Below are 27,480 nucleotides of genomic sequence, written 5' to 3'. Positions count from 1 at the left end.
GGAATCTCCGCCTGGTTCAGCCCACCTGCCTCCACTCCTTCTTCCACCATGTTCATCAGGGTGACCCAGAAGTCCTACAAGGTGCCCACCTCTGGCCCCCGGGCCTTCAGCAGCTGCTCCTACATGAGTGGGCCCAGTGCCCGCATCAGCTCCTCGAGCTTCTCCTGAGTGGGCAGCAACAGCTTCCGGGGTAACCTGGGCGGAGGCTATGGTGGGGCCAGTGGCATGGGAGGCATCACCACCATCACGGTCAACCAGAGCCTGCTGAGCCCCCTTAATGTGGAGGTGGACCCCAACATCCAGGCCATGTGCACCCAGGAGAAGGAGCAGATCAAGACCCTCAACAACAAGTTTGCCTCCTTCATAGACAGGGTATGGTTCCTGGAGCAGCAGAACAAGATGCTGGAGACCAACTGGAGCCTCCTGCAGCAGCAGAAGACGGCTCAGAGTTAACATGGACAACATGTTCAGAGCTACATCAACAACCTTAGGCAGCAGCTGGAGACTCTGGACCAGGAGAAGCTGAAGCTGAAGGCAGAGCTTGGCAACATGCAGGGGCTGGGTGGAGGACTTCGAGAACAAGTATGAGGATGAGATCAATAAGCATACAGAGATGGAGAATGAATTTGCCTTCATCAAGAAGGATGTGGATGAAGCTTACATGAATAAGGTAGAGCTGGAGTCTCGCCTGGAAGGGCTGACTGACGAGATCAACCTCCTCAGGCAGCTGTATGAAGAGGAGATCCGGGAGTTGCAGTCTCAGATCTCGGACATGCCTATGGTGCTGTCCATGGACAACAGTCGCTCCCTGGACATGGACAGCATCATCGCTGAGGTCAAGGCACAGTACAAGGAGATCGCCAACCGCAGCTGGGCTGAGGCTGAGAGCATGTACCAGATCAAGTATGAGGAGCTGCAGATGCTGGCTGGGAAGCACAGAGATGACCTGCAGCATACAAAGACAGATCTCAGAGATGAACCAGAACATCAGCCGGCTCCAGGCTGAGATTGAGGGCCTTAAAGGCCAGAGGGCATCGCAGATGCCGAGCAACGTGGGGAGCTGGCGATTAAGGATGCCAACGCCAAGCTGTCTGAGCTGGAGGCCGCCCTGCAGCGGGCCAAGCAGGACATGGAGCAGCAGCTGCGTGAGTACCAGCAGCTGATGAATGTCAAGATGGCCCTGGACATCAAGATCGCCACCTATAGGAAACTGCTGGAGGGCGAGGAGAGCCGGCTGGAGTCTGAGATGCAGAACACGAGTATCCATACAAAGACCACCAGCGGCTATGCAGGTGGTCTGAGCTCGGCCTATGGGGGCCTCACAAGCCCTGGCCTCACCTACGGCCTGGGCTCCAGCTTTGGCTCTGGCGCAGGCTCCAGCTCCTTCAGCCGCACCAGCTCCACCAGGGCCACTGTGGTTGTGAAGACGATGGAGGCTTGCGGTGGGAAGCTGGTGTCCGAGTCCTCTGACATCCTGCCCAAGTGAACAGCTGTGGCAGCCCCTCCCAGCCTGCCCCTCCTGTGGCTGTCCCAGAGCCCAGGGTGGGAGGCTGCTGCGCAGGGTAGCACAGGGAACGGGAGACCCACCTGAGGCTCAGCCCTAGCCCTCAACCCACCTGCGGGGTAGTTTACTGCGTAGGGACCCCCCCCTTGCCCATGCCTCCAGCTACAAAACAATTCAATTGCTTTTTTTTTGTCCAAAATAAAACCTCAGCTATCTCTGCCAAAAAAAAAAAAAAAAAAAATACATAGTGTTTGTGTGTGTGTGAATGAATGAAGGGTATATATGTGTGTAAGAGTGTGTGTTTGTACTTATGGAGAGTGTGTGTAAGGATGTGTATGTAAAAGAAGGATATATATGTGTCTAAGGGTGTATTTATAGAGGGTGTGAGTGCGTGCATATTTATGTATGATGGAGGATTTGTATGTGTATGTAGAGGAGTGTGTTGTGTAAAGGTGTGTGTGAAGGGTTTGTATGTGCATATGTGTTGAATCTACGTGTGACAAGGGATTGGTGGAGCCAGGCCTATTCTGGAATACTGACTCCATTATTCAACCAAGTGACAGTTCATTTCCCAAAGCAGCATGGAGCATTTGAATGTGTCTCCATGAAAGTATGGATTAGGGACATTTGCCCTTTAATAAAAATTGTCATGGTGGCTAGGCCCTGTGCCACGATCTGAGGATGTGGGCACAAATCATGCTGGTTCAGGTTTTAAGACAATCATAGTTTGTGGATGGATGGGTTACCTGTTTCTGCTTATAACACTTCTGACACCAAATGTGTGTTTTTCTTCCTCACACCAGCCAATTCTCCAATGCCAACTGGGTGCCCTTCAATTCAATTCTGATGCTGTCTACCTGGAGTTAGCATCAGATCCCATGAGTTAAGGGATCAGTCCCACAAGACTGGCCCCACTTCAGAGACCTGTGCCTCCTGTACTTCTGACTAACTGGCTACAAATTGAGAGTTCCCATAACTCCATCTTGAGGTTCAATAATTTGCTAGAATGGCTCACAGAACTCAGGAAGAAGACACTTTATTACTAGTTTATTATAAGGATAGAAGTCAGAATAGTCAAATGGAAGAGATGTACTTGAGGACAAGAGAGGACAAAGTATGGGAGAAGGGACTCGGAACTTCCCTGCCCTTTCTGGGTGTGCCGTCTCCTAGCACCTTAGTGTTTACCAATCTGGAAACTCTCTAAATCTCATCATTTAGGGGTTTTATGGAGATTCCACCAAGCATGCATAATTGATTAAATCATTGGCCATTGCTTAGTAGTCCAGCCCCTCTTCCCTTCCTGGAGGCTGGAGAGTGGGGCTGAAAGTTCCAACCCTCTACCCATGCCTTGGTCTTTCTGGTGACCAACCCCCATCCTGGGAGGATTACCTGAGCCCGGCATCTTTATCGTAATGAGAGCTGATGAGCCAAAAAAAAAAAAAGGATGGGGATTGGTCACCAGAAAGTCATTTGTGGGGTGGGGCAGAAGGTGCCCAGCCACCAGTCCTTTCATTAGCATACAAAAAACACTGTCTTAGTAAGTTTAGTGTTGCAATAAAGGAATACCCAAAGCTGGATAATTTATAAAGAATAGAGGTTATTTGACTCACAGTTCTGCTGGCTGGAAGGTTCAAGACTGGGCACCTGATGAAGGCCTCTGGCTGCTTTCACTCCTGGTGGAAGGTGAAGGGGAGCTGGCCTGTCCAGAGCCCATGGCAAGAGAGGAAGTAAGGGGAGACGGATGTCAGGCTCTTTCTAACAACCAGCTCTGTCAAACTAACAAGAATGAGAACTCCCTCACCCCCAACGGAGGGCATTAATCTGTATATGAGGGATCTGCCCCATGACCCAGATACCTCCCACTGGGCCCCACCTCTCAACACTGCCACACTGGAGATTAAATTTCAACATGAGATTTGGAAGGGACAAACATTCAAACAATAGTAGACGCTCTTATTACTCTGGAGATTCCAAGGATCTCAGAATCTCTTGTGTCATGAACTGGGGACTAAGACCAAATGTTATTACAAAAGATGCTTTACTGCCCTTATCGCTCTGAAGATTGTAAGTCAGGGGTGTCCAATCTTTTGGCTTCCTTGGGCCACATTGGAAGAAGAAGAATTGTCTTGGGCCATACATAAAATACACTAACATTAATGATAGCTGATGAGCTAAAAAAAAAAATTCCTAAAAAAACTCATGATGTTTTAAGAAAGTTTACAAATTTGTGTTGGGCCGCATTCAAAGCTGTTCTGGGCCACGTGTGGCCTATGGGCTGCAGGTTGAACAAGCTTGTTGTAAGTGTTTTAGGAGCTCCCTGCCAGAAACTAGGAACAAAGACCAAAGACCAAATTTACATTCTTTTTTTTTTTTTTTTTTTTTTTTGAGACAGGGTCTCACTGTGTCACCCAGGCTGCAGTCTGATCATGGCTCACCACAGCCTTAACCTCCCAGGCTCAGGTGATCCTCCCACCTCAGCCTCCTGAGTAGTTAGGACTCCAGGCACCTACCACCATGTTTGTCTAATTTTTTTAGAGACAGGGTTTCTCCAGGTTGCCCAGGCTGGTCTCGAACTCCTGGGCTCAAGTGATCCTCCCACCTCAGCCTCCCAAAGTTCTAGGATTTTAAGTGTGAGCCACTGTGCCCAGCCTACATTCTTATTATATCACAATATCACAGTGGGACAGAAGGAATTGTTGTGATATATTATTAATTGATAACAAATTGATATAATTGATATGATGTTTATGATTAAAAGGGTCGGAACCCTTTTAGTAGTAAGTCCTGTGGACACACCTGGTTGCTAGGAAGGTTGGGACATAGAGTGTTTATTCTCATTGGCCACAGACTTACTATTACCAAGGAAGAAAGGGAAAATGGGTATTGGGGGACAACTGGCAATTCCTGTCACAATTGTCTGCAAAGATAGCAAATAATCTGCCTATGGATTAACTAACAATGGCAGCCTCCAAAGCTGTGTTGAGAAGAATTCTGAAATTTTACAGTGAGAAGACGATGTGATAGGTTGCTTATGTCTGAAATGTCTTAGGAGAGGGATGTGGAATTACAGATGCTGTTTATTTGCTAACCTCTGCCTCTGGTGGTTCTCTATCCTGGGATGGGACCTAGACATTGGCATATTTTAAAAACTTTTTACTATGGAAAATTTCAAACATGTACAATAGTAGAGAGAATAATATAATGAACCTTTATCTACGCACTGTCAACCCATGGGCAGTATTGTTGCATCTCTTCCCTGCCCACTTCCCCCCACTTCTGGATTATTTTGAAGCATATTAGTAATATGATTTTATTTGTACTATTTCAATATCTGTATTTGTATCTCTAAAGGAGAAAGACTCTGACTTTTGAACATAGACAAACACCATCATCACACTCTGAAAAAGCAACAGAAATTCCTTAGTATCATCGAATATCCAGTCACTGTTCACAGTTTCCCGGGACACTGGTAGTATTTTAAAGCTCTCCAGGTGATCCTAGTGGGCAGCATGGGTTGACATCATTGCCTTGCTCAGTAAATTAAATTCTTTATTTCTGAAGCAGCCCAGGAGTCCCAAGGGGATGGGGGGCTTTGATATAGGGAAAATCCCAGGCTGACTCAGGTGACCTAATCTTATACTCCCCATTGCTTCCTCTCTGTATAGTGCCACCTGTGTGACAAGACATTCATGAATGCCACCTTTCTCCGGGGCCACATCCAGCGCAGGCATGCAGGCGTGGCAGAAGGTGGTGAGTCCAGACAGCAGCCCGGGCCCCTTCTGGGACTGCAGAAGGGGCTGGGGCTGGTATTCAGTGGGTGGCGACCACCTATACCACCCAAAACTGCTCTCAGAACCTCACTGTCCAATTGGGGATGGGATGATCCCACCATCCACCACCGGGGGAGCCCACATGGGTTGGAAGGGTTTCCGACCCCATATGTAAAGAAGGGCTGGGAGTCAGACAGGTAGATTTTACTCTTAGCTCTGTTGCTATTTATTATGTAACCTCGGTCCATGCTTTCCCCTTTGTGTCTCAGTGGCTTTCACTGTGAATGGGGCAGTCAGATGGAGTGACTTTGAAGGGCTCTTACCTTCCAGCCTTCTGCGAATCTGCAATTCCCTGATGCCAGCCATGAATAAGCCTGAATGGGGTGAATGGGCAGTCAGACCAGTTCTTTGACTTTTCTACATACTTGAGCTTATCATGATCTAATCACTTTAATTTTACAATTTCAGATTCCAAAATGAGGAGCAAGGTTGTATGTTTTCCCCATAAAGAGATTTGCATATTTTACATTCACTTTTCTTTTCTTTTCTTTTTTTTTTTTAGACAGAGTCTCACTCTGTCACCCAGGGTGGAGTGCAGTGGCTTGATCTCAGCTCCATTGCAGCCGCCACCTCCTGGGCTCAAGCAATCCCCATACCTCAGCCTCCTGAGTAGCTGGGACTACAGGCACGCACCACCATACCTGGCTAATTTAAAAAATTTTTCGTAGAGATGAGGTCTCACTATGTTGGCCAGTCTGGTCTCAAATTCCTGGGCTCAAGTGATCTGCCTGCTTTGGCCTCCCAAAGTGCTGAGATTACAGGCATGAGCCACTGCACTCAACCTATATTCACTGTTTGAGGTTCAACAAGAAATATTTGTTAAAACACAAAATATAGACGTAAAAATGCCATTAAGTAAAACTTTCCCTCCTATTTTCCATCATTCAAATTCTCTTTTCATAAAAAAAAACTACCACTTACCTAAAACTATGTATTTAGTGCATATCTAATTCTTCTTAGTACTGCATTGGAGGCTAAGGAAAAATAGATTTTCCATGACTTAAATTTTTTTGAATAAAAATATGTCTCTGGTATAGAAAATTTAAATATAGGAAAGTAGAAAAGAGAAAATAAAAACCATGGATAGTATCACCAGCAGTTAATATTTTGGTGTATTCTCTGTCATTTTTTTTCTGTAGACATATATAATCATATAGTGTGCGCTTTGACTATTGCTTATTTTCATTTAAGAATATGTCTTATTTTCCAATGTCATTAAATTATCTTTGAAAATGTGATTTTTTTTTAATGGCTGAATAGTATTTCATTAAGTGGCTGTCATAATTTATTTCACAATTTCCTCCTGTTGAATATATGGCTTACCCCAACATTTATTTATTATAAATCACATGATGATTGATATTCTTGCATGCAGATCTTTGAGCATATCTCTTATTTCCTTAAAGTGCTGTAAGCAGAGAGAGATGTGTTCTTAAGATCACTTTTGCTGTATTAATGGTCATGGCCTCTTTATTCGCAGGCAGCTGACTTCCCAGATGCCCAGCTCTCCTATTCCGCAGTTGCCTCAAATCATGTTATTAAGCCAAATTAATTTCTACTGCAACTAAAAATTGCTTGTTTGTAAAATGTCCAACCTGAGAAAAGCCACATCTCTTTTCAAAGAAAAGGCTTAGAATTTTAATAACAGTATGATTTATCTAGTAATCACTAAATATGCTTTAAAAAGTAACAAATGTTCAAGAATAATTGTATTCTTTTTTGACCCTTAACTCTTGCTTTATCATCAGTGTGTGGTTTAGTTAGGATGTTTTTTATAATTCATTCTGAATCTTTTTGTTCACTTAAACAATTTAAAGTATACACTTAGAGGAGCTTTGGTTCTTTACAATACATGCTGCTTTTTTCCCATTTGAAATTGAGATGGAGTCTTGCTCTGTCTCCCAGGCTGGAGTGCAGTGGTGCGATCTCGGCTCACTGCAACCTCCGCCTCCTGGGTTCAAGCGATTCTTCTGCCTCAGCCTCCTGAGTAGCTGGGATTATAGGCACCCGCCACCACACCCGGCTAATTTTTTTTGTATTTTTAGTAGAGGCGGGGTTTTACCATGTTGGTCAGGCTGGTCTCGAACTCCTGACCTAGTGATCAACCTGCCTTGGCCTCCCAAAGTGCTGGGATTACAGGCATGAGCCACCGCGCCTGGCCTGAAATTTACAACTATACGCTTATATTATTGAAAAAAGTGAACTTAAAACTACAGTGATTTTTATTACTTTGAAATTCTCTCTGATTACTGTCAGGATACATGGATATGTTCTTTGTATTGATAATTGGTGTACATGCTATTTGATATTCTGCTTCAGTTACTATAGTAATTTTAAATTTCTATTTCCATGTGTCAGTACTGTCAAAATACTTATTTTAAGTGACAGTACAATAATAATTCACATTTTTTGAGCTGTCGTGCCAGACACTATGCTAAGCACTTTGCATTCTCACATTTCATCCTCACAGCGGCCCTCTGAGTTAGGTGCTATTGTTATCTCTATTTTCCAGTTTGGGGAAACAGAGGGACAGGGAGGTTATGTTCTTTGCCCAATGTCAATGTACTAAGTAGCGAAGCTGGTTTGAGACCGAGGTATGGCTGATAGACGAGGTGAGAAACTACACTCCCTTGATGTTTGGACTTCAGCTGGTCACCTGTCTTTGCATGGACCCCACAGGAAAACAGAAGAAACAGGAACAGCCAGTGGAAGAGGTGTTAGAAGAGCTACGGGCCAAGCTAAAGTGGACCCAAGGGGAGCTGGAAGCCCAGAGGGAGGCGGAGAGGCAGCGGCAGCTCCAGGTGGGCAGGGAGAGAAAACATCAGGGACACTTGGGTCATGGACTACCCAGGAGACCCTTGATGCACATGAATCCCACAGGGCAAAAATTCCAGCTGGTTTCCCAGAGCTGGGAGTCAGAGCTGGGATAGTGCCTTCTTGGACATGGCAAATGATTTTAGGTAGGCTGGAAAGGAAAATTGAATTGTTTTTGCCAGACTTATGTGGACAAAAGTAGAGCAGAGAGATGCAGTTTCCTGCATTAGTCAGCACCCTCTGAGGACATTTGAACCTGAATTTTAGCTTCGTACACAATGCTGTTAGTTAACTTTTTGAGGACAAAGACTGGGTTTGATTCTGAAAGCTCCAGAACCCAGCCCAGAGAAAATGCTCAGTTTATGTTTGTAGAATGAAAATACATGAAGTTGCCCTGCTCATCCCTTCATTATTCATCCCCTCAGCATGCATTTATTGAGCACCAGCTGCATAGTTGGTATTGTGACAAATACAGGCGTACTTCATTTTTTGTGTGTTTTGTGTGTTTCACAGACATTGTATTGTTTGCACATTGAAGGTTTGTGCCAACCCTGTGTTGAGCAAGTTTATCAGCGTCATTTTCCAACAGCATATGCTCACTTCATGTCTATGTGTCACATTTTGGTAATTCTCATAATATTTCAAACTTTTTCATTATTATTATATCTGTTATGGTGATCTGTGATCAATGATCTTTGATGTTACTATTGTAATTGTTTTGGGGTGCCACAAACTATCCATATAAGATGGCAAACTTAAACATCTCTCACTTTAAATCAAAAGGTAGAAATGATTAAGTTTAGTGACGAAGGCATGTCGAAAGCTGAGATGGGCTGAGAGGCAGGCCTCTTATGCCAAACAGCCAAGTTATGAATACAAAGGAAATTTGAAGGAAATTCAAAGCACTACTCCACTGACCACACGAATGATAAGAAAGTGAAACAGCCTTATTACTGAGATGGAGAAAGTTTTAGTGGTCTGGATAGAAGATCAAACCAGCCACAAAATTCCCTTAAGCCAAAGCCTAATCCAAAGCAAGGACCTAACTCTCTTCACTTCTGTGAAGGCTGAGAGAAGTGAAGAAGCTGCAGAAGAACAGTTGAAAGCTGAAAGAGGTTGGTTCATAGGTTTAAGGAAAGAAGCCATCTCCATAACAATGAAAGTGCAATGTGAAGCAGCAAGTGCTAATGTAGAAGCTGCAGCAAGTTATCTTGAAGATCTAGCTAAGGTAATTGATGAAGGTGACTGTACTAAACAGATTTTCAGTGTAGAAAAAACAACCTTCTATAGGAATAACCATCTAGAACTTTTATAGCTAGAGATAAGTCAATGCCTGGCTTCACAGTTTCAAAGAACAGGATGATTCTCTTGTTAGGGTCTAATACAGCTGGTGACTTTAAGTTGAAGCCAATGCTCATTTGCCACTGTGAAAATTCTAGGGCCCTTAAGAATTATGCTAGCTCTACTCTACATGTGCTCTAAAAATGGAACAAGAAAGTCCGGATGACAGCACAGCTATGGTTTACTGAATATTTTAAGCCCACTGTTGAGATCTACTGCTAAAAAAAAGATTCTTTTCAAAATAATTACTGCTCATTGACAATGTTCCTGGTCACCTAAGAGCTCTGGTGGTGATGTACAAGGAGATTTGTGTTGTTTTCAAGCCTGTTAACACAGTATCCATTCTGCAGCCCATGAATCAGGAGTAATTTTGACTTCCAAGTTTTATTATTTAAGAAATACATTTTGTAAGGTTATAGCTGTCATAGATAGTGATTCCTCTAATGGATCTGAGCAAAGTAAATTGAAAACCTTTTGGAAAGGATTTGCCATTCTGGATGCCATTAAGAAAATGTGTGATTCTTTGGAGGAGGTCAAAATATTAACATTAAGAGGAGTTTGGATGAAATTGATTCTAGCCATTGTGGATGACTTTGAGGGATTCAAGACTTCAGTGGAGGAAGCCACTGCAGATGTGGTGGAAATAGCAAGAGAACTAGACTTAGAAGTGGAGCCTGAAGATGGGACTGAATTGCTGCAACCTCATGATAAAACTAATGGTTGAGGAGTTGCTTCTTACGGATGAGCAAATAAAGTAGTTTCTTGAGATGGAATCTACTACTTCTGAAGATGCTTAGAAGTAGTAGACTTAGTAGGCTTAGACTGGTCCTTCCAAGTCCAAACAATGGGAACTGTGGGATGAATGCTCTTTGGGTCTCCATAGTGACTTGCATAGACAAGGAGGCCTAAGTAGGTTCTTAGTAAATATTTGCTGTAATGTGGAATTAATCATCATATTGTTCTTGCTCTTCTTTTTAGGAAGCAGAGCTCATTCATCAGAGGGAAATAGAAGCTAAGAAAGAATTTGATAAATGGAAAGAACAAGAGTGGACCAAACTTTATGGGGAAATAGATAAACTAAAAAAATTATTTTGGGATGAATTTAAAAATGTCGCCAAGCAGAACTCTACACTAGAAGAGGTACCCAACATAAAAGGCTTTTCAAAGTTTCTTTGTTGGAAATCTGCTTATTCTCAAAATTTATTTCTTAGTTTGTACTGGTTTTATTTCATCTGCTGTTGGAAGCTAAAACACTGTGAGGCCAGTTATCAGAGGCCTGATATTAGAGGCCCAGATTTCAGACGCCTTGGGGTTGAATCACTGCTGTGTCACATTCTGGCTGTGAGACCTTGAATGAGTTAGTTAACCTCCTCATGCCTCAGTTTTATTTCTGTAAGATAGGCTGCTGAGAGGGTTAAATTAGTACATATACAGTATGTAACATTATCCAGCATATAGTAAAGTATCAGTAGTGTATCTGGTATATAGTAATATCTCTAGGTATTATTCTTATTTTTGCAAGGGGCTTTCATCACTGGACAAGAAATGGGGCAAAATTTAAATGAATGCATTTTTCTCCCAACAAATATTCCTTGAATCCTGGTTACATGCCAGACACTCTGTTGGGGTCTTCAGAGGTCACACATAATACCTAACATTTGTGACTGTATTTACCATTTTCCAGCTCCCATGCAGTATACTTTATATATACTAACTTTTAATCTGCATAGCGATCAACCATAACATTCTCAGAATAGGTGCATCACTGGTTTAGTACTTTCTTTTTAAAGTTTTTTTTTTAGAAAAGCTATTTTATTTCTTTCTCTCTCTCTTTCCCTCTCCTTCCTTCCTGCCTCCCTCCCTCTCTCCCTCCCTTCGTTTCTTCCTTCCTCCCTCCCTCCCCCCACCTTCCTTTCTTGCTCTCACTCTCTCGCTCTGTCGCCCAGGCTGGAGTGCAGTGGCGTGGTGTCGGCTCATCGCAACCTCCGTCTCCTGGATTCAAGTGATTCTCGTGCCTCAGCCTCCGGAGTAGCTGGGATTACAGGCGTGTGCCACCGTTCCTGGCTAATTTTTGTATTTTTCCTAGAGACGGGGTTTCACCATGTTGATCAGGCTTGTCTCGAACTTCTGACCTCAAGTGATCCGCCCACCTCGGCCTCCCAAAGTGCTGGGATTTACAGGCATGAGCCACTGCGCCTGGCCATCATTCTTTCTTTATAGGTGAAGAAATTGAGGCCGTATAACTTGCCCAAGGTCACTTAGCTAAGAAGAGATGGAGCTGGGATTTGAACCCAGCTCTTTAATTTCCAAAGGTCCTATTCTTCTACTGGATATACTAACAAGTTTATGCAGGATAACATTATTAAAGTTGTCCCTGGGCTGGGCGTAGTGGCTCACACCTGTAATCCCAGCACTTTGGGAGGCCAAGGTGGGTGGTTCAGCATGACTAACATGGCGAAACCCCGTCTGTACTAAAAATACAAAAATTAGCTGGGTGTGGTGGCAGGTGCCTATAATCCCAGCTGCTTGGGAGGCTGAGGTAGGAGAATCACTTGAACCCAGGAGGTGGAGGTTGCAGTGAACTGAGATCGCGCCACTGCACCCCAGCCTGGGTGACAGAGTGAGACTCCTTCTCAAAAAAAAAAAAAATGTTATCCCTTGACCATATCTTCCCATATAAACCTGTATGACTAAAACTGTATCAAGGAAAAATATTTTTTAAATGTATTTATCTCTCATTGGTCCTCCTAGATCAAGGAGAATCTTGTTTTTGAAAATGAACTGTCTAATAGCGTTTTTCACAATCATTCCACGTTTTACCTAAAGAAGCACCTAGGCAAATTTTTTTCAAAAGGAAATTGTCATATGCCTGGAGTCTTGGGTGCTCCATCATCCCTGTCTGAGATGGAAAGCCAAAGGTGGAAGGTGGAGGGGTTGAAACGAGAACTCTGTGTGCACTGGGGTGGGGATGGGGGCTCCCTAAAATGACGCAAGCCCTTCCATCCAAAATGCTTCCCAGCTGGGCCAGGGATGATTGTGGAAGAGAAGATGCTGCTCCACTATCGACCTCATGCTCCTAATATACGGCTCCACACCCATCCTTCCCAAGCGTATGCAAACATCTCCTGACCCCCACACTTCCCCGACACAGTGCTAGCTGACTAGACGTTTGATAAATAGGTATTGATAGGAATTTGAAGTTGTTGTTCAGAAACCGCCTCTTCAAGGGTCAAAGGGTTACTTTTGGTCAGAAAATTATGAGTTTTGGTGAATGAGGACATAATCCTTACCATCCATGATATCCTTTTTAACTTGGATCATGTTCTCCTAAACTGGAACATGCTATCTTTTTTTTAATTTTTAATTTTATTTATTTATTTATTTATTTATTGTTTTAAGACAGGTTCTCACCCTGTTGCCCAGGCTCGAGGGCAGTGGCACAATCACGGCTCACTGCAGCCTTGACCTCCCAGGCTCAAGTGATCCTCCTTCAGCCTCCTGAGTAGCTGTGACTACAGGCATGTGCCACCACACCCAGCTAATTTTTGTATTTTTTGTAGAGATGTGGTTTCGCCATGTTACCCAGGCTGGCCTCCTGGGCTCAAGTGATCTGTCCACCCCAGCCTCCCAGTGTGCTGGGATTACAGGCTTGAGTCACTGCGCTTGGCCTATCTTACTCTTTTTTAAAAACCTTTCCCCTATAGGATTACTTATATTGTGTTTGTATGTTTGTGTGTCTCACCCTGTCTCCTTTCAATATTTTATTGTTTTACTTTTATTAAAGTATAGGAATCAAACTGGATACCAAATTCTCAGTATAGCTGGGTAGTCGTTTTGCTAATTTATTTTTAAAAAATTTTAAGGGTAAAAACAAGCAAGATTCCATTTAGAATGATTGTAAAAAAAACACTGTAAGACGTCCATTTTCAAAATGCAAAAAATGATTCTCCCTGATGTTAGGAAGGCCAATGAAAACTATATGTATATTGAAAATATTTTTTCCTCAAAACTTTTTCCCTGATACAGAAGTCTGAGAGCTTACTTTGGCTACGTTACCTGACTAAAGAGAGAACTTTAGATTAGACCTGGGGTAAATTGAGATGCCAAAGGAGTGTCTAGCTAAATGAAAATACCACGAAGGTTTGTAATGCCAAGAAAGTCAGCTCTGTGATGTGTCATAAGCGGCATATGGAAACCAGGAGTGACACATTAGAACCCGGGAGTTGTGCATACATCTGATCAAGCATTTGACTCTGAAAATATTCAGGGAGTTTAGAAATTGTTAACCTTTGGAACCAGTATTGTTTAGCAATAGTTGAGAAGTGTTAGCAAGAATGATACCAAGTTAAACTTAGGCACTTGGAGTTACTTCCTTAAAGCCTTAATAGGGCTTATGAGTTTTATACAGTCATACAGATGGAAATATGTTGCTATTGTTACTAGACAGTCATATATTATAAGAAATAAAGGTGGGTAGAAAGGCATCCTCTCTTTGATCCAATTTTCTGTACCTTTTCCTTCAGGTCACACACACTGCTAGCCCAGGAATCACCAGGTATTGATGACTCTACTTCAAGCTGTGCAAAGCCCTTTCTGGAGACAGCCAGCATGTTTTGTAGGGCGAGAGGCAGGAGTCCTCAGGGAGTGGCCTGGGGTGAGACCCTCCCATAGGCTCTAAGAGTCTCATTCTCATCAGTGTATTCCAGACTGAGGAAGAAATGGGGCAGCAGTCAGGAGAGCTCGGGATTTTGAGTATAGCAGAATTTAAGTGAAATGGAAACTACACTCTTTAATTTGTTCTTCCATGGAATTGCTTTTTCTATGCAAGGGCTGAGCCCCCAGGAGAGCCCTTGTGAAGGGAATGCTGATTTGTGTGAATATCTGTAGGCGTGTAGGTATCTAGTGAGGATGAGTTGGGAGGATGAGTTGGGTAAGGCGTGCCCCTCTGACACTGTTCTGGGTATAAAAGACAACATCATGATGAGATCTTCATCTGAATAAAACTATGCCTTGGCCTTTTCAGAAACTGCGGGCACTGCAGTCCCACAGTGTGATGGAGTCCAACCTGGGATCACTGCGAGATGAGGAGTCAGAGGAGTGGCTCCGGCAGGCACGGGAGCTTCAGGCCCTGAGAGAGAAGACAGAAATTCAGGTGAGCTGATGCTCCATGCCTTTCTTCCCAGAGGAAGCCAAGAGCCATCTTCTCTTCCATATATTCTCTCATTTATGAATGTAGAGAAGTTGAAGGACATCAAAGTTCTATATTTTCAGACCTTCTGCCAGTACATGAAAGCATAGAATAGGGTTCTCAGGTGAGGCTGGTGGTATGTGTGCAATGTCAGATTTGCCTAAGATCTTTTAAAAAATACATACAACTCTGTCTCTTATTTGGCACCTTTGCCCCATTCTGATTCTAACCCAGTTGGAAACAACTCTTAGAAACTGTGACAGTCTCTTGGGTTTGAAGATATTTGGGATGCATCCATTGTTGTGATGGTAGTTGTTTAGCAACCAGCTCTCTGGAATTAAAAAAGCTTTAATTTGTAGCATTTGCCAATTTCCGTGGTGTAAATACTCCCAGCATGGCCGATTTCCTGCTATCAATGTGAGGTGACTGAATGGAGCCAGGAAGACTTGTGCACAGTCTGCTCTCACCAGCTGGTAGGAGGTGGCTCTGGCCACCCCTGGATGAATTTTACTGCAGTCTGGTTATAAAATGGTCTGTATCACTGATAATTCCCTGGCAAAGAAGGGTAGTTGGTACAGGCGTTAAGTCATGTTGTGCATCTCTTTCTGCTGTCCAAGATTCTTGAGAAAAAATGTAAAGTCTATCTAACAATCAGCAGTAAGGTGTTTCTGCCGATTGATGTTTGACAGGTTTCACATTATAAAGAGGCCATTCTTTTCCCGAGAACTCTGTTCACATTCTTTGCCTACTTTTCTATTATTGATATTTCCCCTATCAATTTGTGAGTTCGTATAATGTATGGAAATTAACTCAGCCCTTTGTTGTTCTAGTTGTGGTTATTTTCCCCAGTATTCTGTTGGTCCTTCAATTTTGTTTATTATGGTTTGGCCATACAATAATGAATTAATGTTTATGTAGTCAAAATTATCCAATTATTCATATTTTCTTTATGGCCTTCCCCACTCTGAGATTTAAAAAGACAACATTCCCTGTGTTTTCTTTTAGTACTTTTATGGCCTTGTTTTTTGTGTTAAATCTTTGACCCACCTACAATTTATTTTGCTTTAAGATGTGTAATAAGAATCAAAGTTCCTATTTTTTCTCAGGTAGCTAGCCATTTGTTCCAACACCGTTAGTCAATAATCCATCTCCCTCTCCTCATACTTAGTTTCTATGTATTTCCATCTTTGTCTGGATTTTCTATTCTATTCCACTACTCTGTCTGCCTACTCATGAGCCAATACTTTTAACTTCCTGTAGCTTTATAACATGTTTTAATACCTGCAAGGGCCCATTTGGTAAGCCTTTAATCTTTTTCAGAAAACGGAGTGGAAAAGAAAAGTGAAGGAACTGCATGAAGAGCACATGGCTGAGAAGAGAGAGGTAGCTTTTGTTGGGTGGTCTCGGGGAGCTTGGTTTCCTGTGACCTCCTCTCAGAATTCAGCATTCTCCATGCGCCCTTACCCACCATCTCCCCTATCTCACCTGGAACTGGTTGGCAGATGCTGCAGATATTGCTCCTGACTACTGTCCCCATCAGTACACAGAAGGGGTGAGCTGTCTAGCCAGCAGCTTCCCTGTCCAGGATCAGGGGCCTCCAGGCCTTCTCCTCTGAATCGAACACATCCTTTGTTCTGTGATCTTCTTTGCAGTGACCCCTTTAGGCCCTCCAGGGAGGGTTGTTCTATAAACCTCAGATGAATCGCCTGGTCGTTTCATGTTTGGGCTCTTCTTTGAAATTCCCCCACCCTAGGAGAGAACCAGGCGGCTGTGGGCCTCAGTGATAGTTCAGCAGGAGTCCAAAGGGAAGGACTTAGATGCTGAGAACAGTGAACAGGGAGCAACGGGCCTCAGGGCAGAGCAGACAGCTTCTGTAAAAATGTCCTGAGCAGGAGGCAAGTTGAAGAGGAAGCTGGGGTTTGTAAGAGCCCCAGGTTCCGCCTGCAAAAAGCTCAGAAGATGAAAGGGCTTAGATCAGTCTGGTCCATGGTAGATGCTCCTCACTCCGGTGTAGGGAAGCACGATCACTCACATGTGATGGTTTTGTTTTATCTGAAGCATTTTCAAATGAGAAATACATTCACATTTGTTCCAAAAACAGGAGGAATATATTAAGATACACTGAATAGAGTCTCACTCCCACCTGTCCCCATCTACCTGTCTCCAACACCTACTGCTCAGGTGACTTTTATGGCTTTCTTTTGTATTCTTCTAAAGTTTATTTATGCAAATATTAATAAATATTTTCACTTTATTTCTGCTATTACATCAGAAGTAGCATGTTAACTTGTTTTCTTCACCTCTTGTTTTCACCTAAAAACATCCATTTGATGATTTTCAAATGGTTTTAATTTATCTGACTGTTCCTCAATGGGTGGCTACACCTGACAGACAGCCCTTTCTCTCCTGGTCTTAAAGGCATGCATTCCATTCTTACTTCTTCTCAGGCACAGCACAAAAATGTCCCCAGACTGGGAGAAGGTAGTCTTGTTAGAAAGCCTGTCCAGGTCTCAAAATCCTTTACTGTGCTTGCCCGGCACTTGCCTACAGGTGCTGAGCCTGCAGACACCGGGCACTCAGATGTCCCTGCAGACATTTGACTGACCAGCCATCTTGTGCCTGCCAGCTACAGGAGGAGAACCAGAGGCTCCAGGCCTCCCTGTCTCAGGATCAGAAGAAGGCAGCTGCCCAGTCCCAGTGCCAGATCAGCGCCCTCCATGCCCAGCTGCAGGAACAAGCTAGGATCATTGCCTCCCAGGAGGAGATGGTAGGTCTGCCGTTCCTTTCAGCCAGGCCTTGGTGTCCCTGGGCCTCTTTCCTGTGAGGATCTCATTGGATTCTTCTGGGCTCATCAGTGCTAGTCTTACCACTCAGACTCCTTAAGGAGAGAGGAGTCCTCTGGCATGAAGGGCACAAAATGATAAGGCTGTAGCTGCCTCCTTCCGGGCTGAAGATGTGCCATCTCCTTAGGGGCTGCTGGCAGATGGGGCCACTCTAACAGCAGAGACCATATAAAATGCTCAGCACCTCACTGATACTTTGCTTATTACCTCATTTAAGCCTCACTACTATCCTTCAAGGTAGGCATCCCCTTCTCCCCATCTTCATTTGACAGATGGTGAAATATGCTGGAGAAGGGAAGTGCCTCTCTCAAGTCCTCATGGGGCACTCTGTAAGTGATGAGATTCAACCCCGGCCAGGCAGGAAGGACGCAAAGCTTGTGTTTTTTACACAGTACTCTTAGGCAGAATTCCTTAACCAGTACCTTTTTCATAAATGAACAGCCTCTGATGAGGTGAGAGATAAAGCAGTGTGATGAAAAGGCACTCACTTAGCACCTTTCTCCTAAAGCTGGCCCCTGTGACTCTTTACCTATTGCTGACAATTCTCTGCCCAGTCCATGCTGAGCTCCCCCTCCCGAGCCCCAGGTCTGTGGAAAATCTGTATCTTCCTCTGCTGCCACCAACCTTATGGACCAGGTTCCACACAACTTCCCTGGGCTGAGCACCCACTGTTACTGTCTAGTCTCGGCCTCTTGTTCCTGCACCCCTTACTATTTGTGCTTTCCCACACACCTAACCACATTTCACCCAGGTGACGTAACTACCCCACTGTCTTGCTACTTTTCAGTTTCCCCCCAAAACACTCAGCTCTGCACTGAGTTCTAGTCTGGAGGTTTCCTAAGGAGGAAACCACAGCAGAGTTTCCACAATGTTCCCTGCTGGCTGTAATGTCCTGTATGTTACTCAGAACTCTTGTTTGCAAATGATTCAGTTAGGAACCTATTGGCTAAAGATAACAGAATAGGCTAATAGGGGCTATTATTTTTATTTTCACAGCAAGAGAGGTGACAGTTGCTGGGCTTGGTTAGCAGCAGTAGTATGCCATTGTGAATCCAGACTGTGTTTTTCTTTTTATCATCTTCAGTGTGATGACTTTTGTTTCCCGCTTCACTTTCATAGTTGCAAGCAGACTACTGTAGCCCCAACCATACAACCATAATTGGCAGAAGAAGTTGATGAAAAAGTCCCTTCCCAAGACTTGTGCTTATCTGTGTTATTGGTTAAAGCTGTGTCACATGGGAAACTACAGCTGCAAAAAAGGCTGGGAAAGTAAACAACTAGTTTTGCAGTTTGGAATAGAGGTAGGCAAAGGAGACAGCAGTGGGCAATGGACACTGGATGAGTCATATGTCAGCATGTGCCACTGCAGGTAATAAAAAGCAACCCAAGCTTAAGCAGAAGAGGGTGTTTGTCGTGAGGGTAGATGGAGCATCTCACAGAGCTCACGGCAGGGAGCAGCTGAGTCTGGGAGTAAACTGAAATCAGAGACATGAATGCGGTCATCAGTTTTCCTCTTCTGTGTGTCTCTGTTCCTTTCTCTATAACTGCTTTATTTTTTCCTTTTACCCTGAAGATCAGCTTCTGCTGCTTATCTGTTTTATGTGGTAAAACAAACAAATATACGAACCAAGAAAACCACAAACAAGTGGCTGCCAGCAGTTTTGACATCATTCATTACCAGTCCAGAGCTCTCTGCCTAAACTTGGATGTTGGCTCCGGCTGTGGTGTGAAGTCTCATTGTTCACCTGTGGCTGTCCTGCCTGCCGCAATGAAGGGGGAAGGAACAGGAACTTCTTGGAGCAGGGGGGTTGAGCAGACAGTTCAGTGAATGTCTACATCTGGCCTCCTGTCCGGGAATGTGTCTGACTCTTTCCTCCCAGGGAGTGCTCTGCTCAGACGCCCACATTGTGGGAGGGAGCGTCTCCCTTGCCCTGGCTGTTTTCCATGAATTATACCAATAGGAACAACTGTGTGCCTGTCCCACTCTGTTTCTATGGGGCTCCTGCCCTCGAGCCATAATTCTTCTTTGAAGAGGGGACATTCTTGCCTCCCCACCTTGGAAAATGGAGCATGCTGCCATTCCCTTTCACACACGGACCCCAGAGATGTGTCAGGGGGCTGGGGTGGTGCATCTGAGCTCCTTCCAGTTCCCAATGCGAGGCATGGAATCAGTAGCCATCCCTTCCTCACTGTGCTAGGCAGACACATTGCTCAAAGCAGAGTTCTCACAACGATCTCTGCTGGTTGTAACCCGCTCTATTCCACCTCTTTGCAGATCCAGTCCTTGTCTCTCAGGAAGGTGGAAGGTAAGTGTCTACACAGGGCAGTGTGTAGCAGTCTTGACTGTTGTCTCTGGCTTTTCTCCCTCCTTTTCCCTCTCCCCCAATCAATTCACGGGTGGTGGATTGGTGGCAGCAGCCTGTGGACATGTAGTGTCAGGCTTCTGGGCCACACAGGCTGCAGCTCTGTTTGTGCTGAAGGCTTTCCATGCAGCTGGCAGGGCTTCTTGCCTGGCTTGCTCCTGTCTGTAGAGGGATGAAGGCAGTGGGGAGGAGGGTGGTTATGGGTGGAGTGGGGTTTCATGAGAAGGCTTTTCTAATTCACCATGCCTGCAGTGAATGAGAAAAATTAGGATTCAGGGTTGCCAGTGACCTTTATCTTGTTCCCAATGTTCAGCAAGTTGACCCCAACCCCATGTGAATGTGTCCTGTTTGGCATATACAGTCTCCTCCTCTTGGGTACTCTAGTGTGGGGATGCGTGTGTCTGTGTGTAATGGGGTGCAGGTGCTGGCATCTAAAGGTAGACGGCAACCCACAGGGGACTGCTCCTGTTTAGAGGACCTTGGACAGCCCCTTGTGAAGCTTGGCCCTTCATCCTCCACCCCCAGCTCTCCTGTCCTATGGCTTTAGCTACACTTCTGCCTTTTATTGCAAACTCACATTTCTTCCTATCCCTTGCCTTCCACCCATCCCCTTCCCAGCCATGTAGCCAGTTCAGACAGGCCCAACCTCTGTGGCCCTGAACTTCTTGAGGGATGGAGCTAGAGCAGAGCCATTGATAACAGACATGTGCCACACCCTTCCCCAGCCACTTCAGATGCATCATCTCATTACATGGCTCACTATTGAATTATCCTCATTTTCTAGATGGAGAAACCAAGGCTTAGAGGGGTTCAAGGACTTGCCATCTCTTGCACAGATAGCGAGGGGCAGAGCTAGTGTGTGGACTCTGATCTTTCTGCCCTCAGTATCTGCTCCATCCTGCCTCTCTCCAGTCAAGATGAACTGACTGGAGGGTTTTCTCTTTCTGGCTCATAGTCAGCTGGGGTTCTGTACTTTTCTTCTAGTCAGGGATGGGGTCCAGGGCACTGGCGACACTAACTGTTCCTCCTCTCTTCAGGGATCCACAAGGTGCCAAAGCCTGCGGACACAGAGGAGGACTCTCCGGAAGAAGGTGGGACATTACTTTCTTTCCTGGGTGTCCAGTGCAGAAACAGATTTGCTGCCCTCCTCCTTGTTTAGTTTGTCTCAACTGTATCTGGACATCCGAAGCTGGAGTGGAGGGAACTAAGGACATGAAATAATATTTCTTAACACCTTCTGTGTGCCGGGCATGTGACATGCAGGTACTAACGTACAATCTGCTGGTTTAGTGATGGGGAAGCCCAGGCCTAGAGAGGGTCATTAGCTTGTCCAGAGTCACAAAGCTAGCAGGTAGCTGAGTGAGGATTTGGAGGGATGTCTGATTCACAGCCTGCCCCACTGACTCTCACCTGCGACTATGCAGAACAGTGGAAGAGAACTTGCTGAGTTGACTTAAAATGGCCTTTGCTGTTTTATTCTACATTGTGAGTGTGCTGCAGACAGGTCCCACAGGGTCTAACGAATGCATAGGAATCCACCTCGGCTCCCTTTTCAGAGCATTGGGCACCTGCTGTTTTTATTCACCCTATCTGGTGACTGACTCTGCTTCGCAGACCTCTCAACCAGATGTAGCCAAGGGATGCAAAAGAAAAGTGAAAAAAAGAGAGATGCTCCCTGACTGCAAGGAGCTCTTAGGGATAGTCAGGGAGAGGAAGCTCCCAAGACAGATGAGTGAGTGCTGACTGGAAAAGCTACTGACCAGGGCCCGTTTGTTTGAGCAAGGCAATGATAAGACAATTTCAGAGTTCTCCAGTGGACACACCCAGACAAGTTTTAATTGTGCCATCAAAGAGCTCATCATGGGATATTTTATTTTTTAATATAATGTTTTTCTTTATTTTTGAGATGGTAATCTATGCACTTTGGAAAAAAAAAAGGAATGGTATAAAAGGGTATGCAGCGAGAAGCAGGCCTTCCTTCTGCCCAGCTATCCAGTTTCCTCTCCAGAAGTTTCACTGTTAATGGTTTTTCATGTATCTTTCCATGCTACATGGGAATATGTGCAAATATAAGCACATGTGTGTACCCATTCTTCTCCCTTTTCCCAAATGGGAACACACTGTACACATTGTTGTGCAGTTAGTTATATTGTTAACAACTTACTTGGGAAATGGTTTCATATCCCTTTAAAGAGAACTGCTTCATTATTTTCTCAGGGCTTTGCAGTCTTCCCTTAGATGGATGAACTAAAATTTATTTAACCAGTTAGTCCTCTACTGCCTCCCCCTACCCTCCCAGTGCATTTAACCTTGGGATATAGTTGTAAAAATTAGAATTGCATATAACTTTTGAGGAAGGTATCTGTTGAGTAACACAAGGTCCTCAGATAGGATGAATCACATCTTCAAACAGTGGATGCAGGGTTCTAGAGAGGAAGAGGCTGAGATTGATGAGTCAGGGGATCCCGTGGCCATGCCCCTGCTGTTACAGTGGAGGTTTTACTTGCTTACTATACTGTTTGTCTACCTCTTCCTGTCCCAGACCAGCAGGCAGCAGCATCACTTGGGAATTTTTTAGAAATGCAAAGTTGTAATTCTCAGGCCCCATCCCAGACAAACTGAAGCAGAAACTCTGGGGGCAGGACCCAGCAGTCTGTTTTCACACACTCTCCAGGGCATTCTGATTCTTGCTCAAGTTTGAGAACCACTGTGAGACCAGTGGCTGTCTACAACTGGCTAAACATTAAGAATCACCCAGGAAGCTTGAACTGTCTGGAGGACCATGCTACATCAGCACATTACCTAAAGCAGAACATGGAGTGGGTGGGTTCCAGGCATCAGTAGCATTTAAAGCTCCGCAGGTGATTCCAATGTGCAGACAAGGTTGAGGCTCATGTCCTGGTGCAAACTTTATTGAGCGGAATCACGCAGGGTCAGAGGTGAATGGGTGGTAGGGGAGGAATTATTATAACCCAGATTTTTGGGTCCCACCTGTAGAATTTTTGATTCAGTAGATTTGGAGTGGGAGCTGAGAATCTGCATCTCACAAGTTACCAGGTAATGCTGATGCTTTGGCTCACAGTTAAGGACCATTGTCCTAGAATCATTGTTTCTCAGGCTTCGCTGTTTATTAGAATATCTAGAGAATTTAAAATATAAATATCAAGCGTTGGGGTCCAACTTGAGAGATTCTGATGGAATCAGCCTGGGGTGATTCCAACTCGCAGCCAGCAGTGAAATTCACCACCCTTGATTGTGAGTGAGGTCCTTGGAGGATGAGAGATGGGCTTCTGTGTCCTTAGCATCCGGCCCTAGCCTGATTACACTCATGCTACTTGTTCAGTTAATGTCTACTGAGTGAGTCAAAGGGCTTGGTCCTGGTCTTACCACAGAGGCCCCCAGATGGAACCTGAAGAACACTATAGGAGGCCTTCCCTGACTCACCTTGGACTGCTCCTTTGTAGCACTTACCACATTTAATTGTAATTGCTTATTTTGCTAGCCTCAGGTCAGTATTTCTTAAAGTATGGTCTGTAGCTTACCTCCATCAGAATCGTCTCAGTATGTTAAAATGTAGATTCTAGGGCTCTCCCCCAGACTTATGGAATCAGACTCTTTGGAGGGTGAGGTGAGGGACTATTAATTTTTAACCCATGACCAGGTGATTCTGATATATGCTAATGTTAGAGGGAGAATCCCCAGTCTAGACAGTAAACTTGAGGGAGCAGCGATCTGTCTATCTTGTCCACCAGTTTATCACCTGGACCAGAATTGAGCCTGGCATGGAAATGAGATGAGGGTATCAGGTGGGGCTGGGATTAGGCTGGAACCCACAGCAGTGGGGCCTGGAATCTGAGATCAGAAGGGAGCCCAGAGAACAAGCTGCTTTAAGGGCTCAAGTGCAATCTCCAAGTCCTGAGTTAACCGACCAGGATTCCTGGCAGCTTGAGGGCTCGGCAGGTGCAGTAGGGCTCTGGGAATGGAGAACTCAGGTGCCCAGGCTGATCTGGGTGATTGTCTCATGCTACAGAGATGGAAGACTCCCAGGATGAACAGCACAAGTTGCTGGCAGCTCTGAGGCATAACCCCACTTTGCTGAAGCACTTCAGACCAATCCTGGAGGACACCCTGGAAGAGAAGCTCGAAAGCATGGGGATAAGGAAGGTGAGTTTCAGGGCCATCGTTTTAAGGGCTGATACCTACGATTTAGACACTAAATGTTCTCAGACAGACAAATGATCGATTGTTCTTTGCATTGTGAGCTCATTCATCTCACTTGTGGCAGCCCGGGCTCCTCTGGCATCTGCACGCCTTTCTCACTTCACAGCGGCAGTGTGATATCTTTCCTCTATTTCTCCAGCAGCTTCTCAAGACTGGCCCTATTTGGCTGGTGATGCTACCCTGAGTCCTGATTGCTCAGTGTTCTCCACTCATTGGTTACTTCCCTCTGTGTCTCTAAATTTTTTGCTAGAAGGAATTTAATTGGCTCAATCTGGCCTATGGATAGGTCCCCCCTTGGGTAAGTATCCATCTGCAAGCCCATCATCTGTGGTACATGTGGCTGTGTCCACTCAGCAGGTGGCTGTGTGTGGGCATCACTGAAAGCTATGTCTGACACCAATTATTTGTTTTTTTTTTTTGAGAAATAATAACATATTTTCCTATAGTTTTTTAGCAGTTACATATATGTACGTACATACATGTATGTGTGTACATACATGTATGTGTGTACATACATGTATGTATGTACATTTTATTTTCAGATAAAATATCTGAAATTTAATTATTTTTTTATTTCAGTGGGTTTTTGGGGAACAGGTGGTGTTTGGTTACATGAATAAGTTCTTTGGTGGTGATTTCTGAGATTTTGGTGCACCTATCACCTGAACAGTATACACTGTACCCAGTGTGTAGCCTTTTATCCCTCGCCACCCCCATGCCCTTTCCCTCAAATCCCCAAAGTCCAATGTTCTTATGCCTTTGTGTCCTCAGAGGACATTCTTATGCCTTTGTGTCCTCAGAGCTTAGCTCCCACATAGGAGTGAGAATATATGATGTTTGGTTTTGCATTCCTGAGTTGACTTAGAATAATAGTCTCCAGTTCCATCCAGGTTGTAGCAAATGCCATCATTTTGTTCCTTTTTAGGGCTGAGTAGTATTCCATGGTATGTATATATATCACAGTTTCTTTATCCACTCATTGACTGATGAGCATTTAGGCTGGTTCCACATTTTTGCAATTGCAAATTGTGCTGCTATAAACATGCATGTGTAAGTATCTTTTCCATGTAATGACGTCTTTTCCTCAGTGTAGATACGCAGTAGTGGGATTGCTGGATCAAATGGTAGATCTCCTTTTAGTTCTTTAAGGAATCTCCACACTGTTTTCCATAGTGGTTGTACTAGTTTATATTCCCACCAACAGTGTAAAAGTGTTCCCTTTTCACCACATCCATGTCAACATCTATTAATTTTTGATTTTTTGATTATGGCCAGGAGTGAGGTGGTGTCACATTGTGGTTTTGATTTGCATTTTCCTGGTAATTAGTGTTGCTGACCATCCCCACTCTGGGAAGCTCCCTCCTCATTTAAGGACAGTCTGCAGTCCTTAGGACCTCCAGTGCTGCTACCCAAGGCTTCTGGGCCCACTCCTCAGCCACTCGTCCTGATCCATTGTCTCCTTGGGTTTGGATTATTCTTGTTTCTCCAGTTCCATGAGGTGTGACTTTAGATTGTCTATTTGTGCTCTTTCAGACTTTTTTTTTTTTTTTGAGACGCGTCTCGCTCTGTCACCAGGCTGGAGTGCAGTGGTGTGATCTCGGCTCACTGCAACATCCGACTCCCTGGTTCAAGGGATTTTCCTGCCTTAGCCTCCTGAGTAGCTGGGATTACAGGCACGCGCCACCCCACCCAGCTAAATTTTTTTGTATTTTTAGTAGAGACAGGGTTTCACCATGTTGGCCAGGATGGTCTCAAATTCCTGATCCACCCACCTCGGCTTCCCAAAGTGCTGAGATTACAGGCGTGAGCCACTGAGCCAGGCCGCAGACTTTTTGATGTAAGCATTTAATGCCATGAACTTTCCTCTTAGCACTGCTCTTGCTGTATCCCAGAGGTTTTGATGGGTTGTGTCATTATTATCGTTCAGTCAAAGAACTTTTAAGTTTCCATCTTGAATTTCGTTGTTGACCCAACGATTATTCAGGAACAGGTTATTTAATTTCCATGTATTTGCATGGTTTTGAGGGTTTCTTTTGGAGTTGATTTCCAGTTTTATTCCACTGTGATCTGAGAGAGTGCTTGATATAATTTCGATTTTCTTAAGTTTACTGAGACTTGTTTTGTGGCCTATCATCTGGTCTATCTTGGAGAATGTTCCATGTGCTGAAGAAAAGAATGTATATTCTGCAGTTGTTGGGTAGAGTGTTCTGTAAATATCTGTTAAGTCTATTTGTTCTAGGTTATAGTTTAAGTCTATTGTTTCTTTGCTGACTTTCTGTCTTGATGACCTGTCTAGTGCTGTCAGTGCAGTCTTGAAATCCTCCACTATTATTGTGTTGCTGTCTATCTCATTTCTTAGGTCTAGTAGTAATTGTATTATAAATTTGGAAGCTCCAGTGTTAGATGCATATATATTTAGAATTGTGATATTTTCCTGTTGGACTAGTCCTTTTATCATTATATAATGTCCCTGTTTGTCTTTTTTAACTGCTGTTGCTTTAAAGTTTGTTTTGTCTGCTGTAAGAATAGCTACTCCTGCTCGCTTTTGGTATCCATTTGCATGGAATGTTTTTTTTCCGCCCCTCTACCTTAAGTTTATGTGAGTCCTAATGTGAGTTTAGGTGAGTCTTCTGAAGACAGCAGAAACTTGGTTGGTGAATTCATATCCATTCTGCCATTCTGTATCTTTTAAGTGGAATATTTAGGCCATTTACATTCAATGTTAGTATTGAGATGTGAGGTACTATTCTATTCATTGTGCTGTTTGTTGCCTGAATACCTTGCCTTTTTTTTTTTCATGTGTTATTGTTGTATAGGTCCTATGAGATCTATGCTTTAAGGAGGTTCTGTTTTGGTGTATTTCATGGATTTGTTTCTGTATACATATGTAACAAACCTGCACGTTGTGCACATTTACCCTAAAACTTAAAGTATAATAAAAAAATAAATTAAAAAAAAGATTTAGAGATCCTTTTAGCAGTTCTTGTAGTGCTGGCTTGGTAGTGGTGGAGTCTCTCAGCATTTGTTTGTCTGGAAAAGACTATCTTTCTTTCATTTATGAAGCTTAGTTTCACTAGATACAAAATTCTTGGCTGATAATTGTTTTGTTTAAGGAAGCTAAAGAATAGGACCCCAGTCCCTTCTAGCTTGTAGGGTTTCTGCTGAGAAATCTGCTGTTAATCTGAGAGGTGTTCCTTTATAGGTTACCTGTTGCTTTTGCCACACAGCTCTTATGATTCTTTCCTTCATCTTGACTTTAGATAACCTGTTGACTATGTGCTTAGGTGATGATCTTTTTGCAATGAATTTCTCAGGTGTTCTTTGAGCTTCTTGTATTTGGATGCCTAGGTCTCTAGCAAGGCTGGGGAAGTTTTCT

At 44.1% G+C, this 27,480-nt stretch overlaps 1 protein-coding gene across 8 annotated transcripts in view; it reads left to right on the top strand.

Moving 5' to 3' along the window:
• The window catches only part of DZIP1L (DAZ interacting zinc finger protein 1 like), a 71,900-nt gene that overhangs the window by 12,956 nt on the left and 31,464 nt on the right, over positions 1-27,480 (top strand). For 5 of the 8 annotated variants that reach the window (XR_010139251.1, XM_063722222.1, XM_024245416.3 and 2 more), the window contains 9 exons: positions 5,170-5,254; positions 8,014-8,135; positions 10,468-10,629; positions 14,513-14,641; positions 15,998-16,060; positions 17,304-17,444; positions 19,796-19,826; positions 20,921-20,974; positions 23,914-24,047. Coding sequence is in view for 7 of the 8 variants with exons in the window: in XM_063722222.1 (XP_063578292.1) it covers positions 5,170-5,254; positions 8,014-8,135; positions 10,468-10,629; positions 14,513-14,641; positions 15,998-16,060; positions 17,304-17,444; positions 19,796-19,826; positions 20,921-20,974; positions 23,914-24,047 (921 nt within the window). In the remaining variant the exon portion in view is untranslated. Of the gene's footprint in view, positions 1-5,169; positions 5,255-8,013; positions 8,136-9,214; positions 9,377-10,467; positions 10,630-14,512; positions 14,642-15,997; positions 16,061-17,303; positions 17,445-19,795; positions 19,827-20,920; positions 20,975-23,913; positions 24,048-27,480 lie in introns of all 8 variants that reach the window. The other 3 variants (XM_063722221.1, XM_063722223.1, XM_024245419.3) reach the window with 3 other exon arrangements.

The sequence above is a fragment of the Pongo abelii genome, chromosome 2, assembly GCF_028885655.2.
Source record: "Pongo abelii isolate AG06213 chromosome 2, NHGRI_mPonAbe1-v2.0_pri, whole genome shotgun sequence".
Classification (NCBI taxonomy): domain Eukaryota; kingdom Metazoa; phylum Chordata; class Mammalia; order Primates; family Hominidae; genus Pongo; species Pongo abelii.
This window is presented reverse-complemented; position numbering and strand designations above follow the sequence as displayed.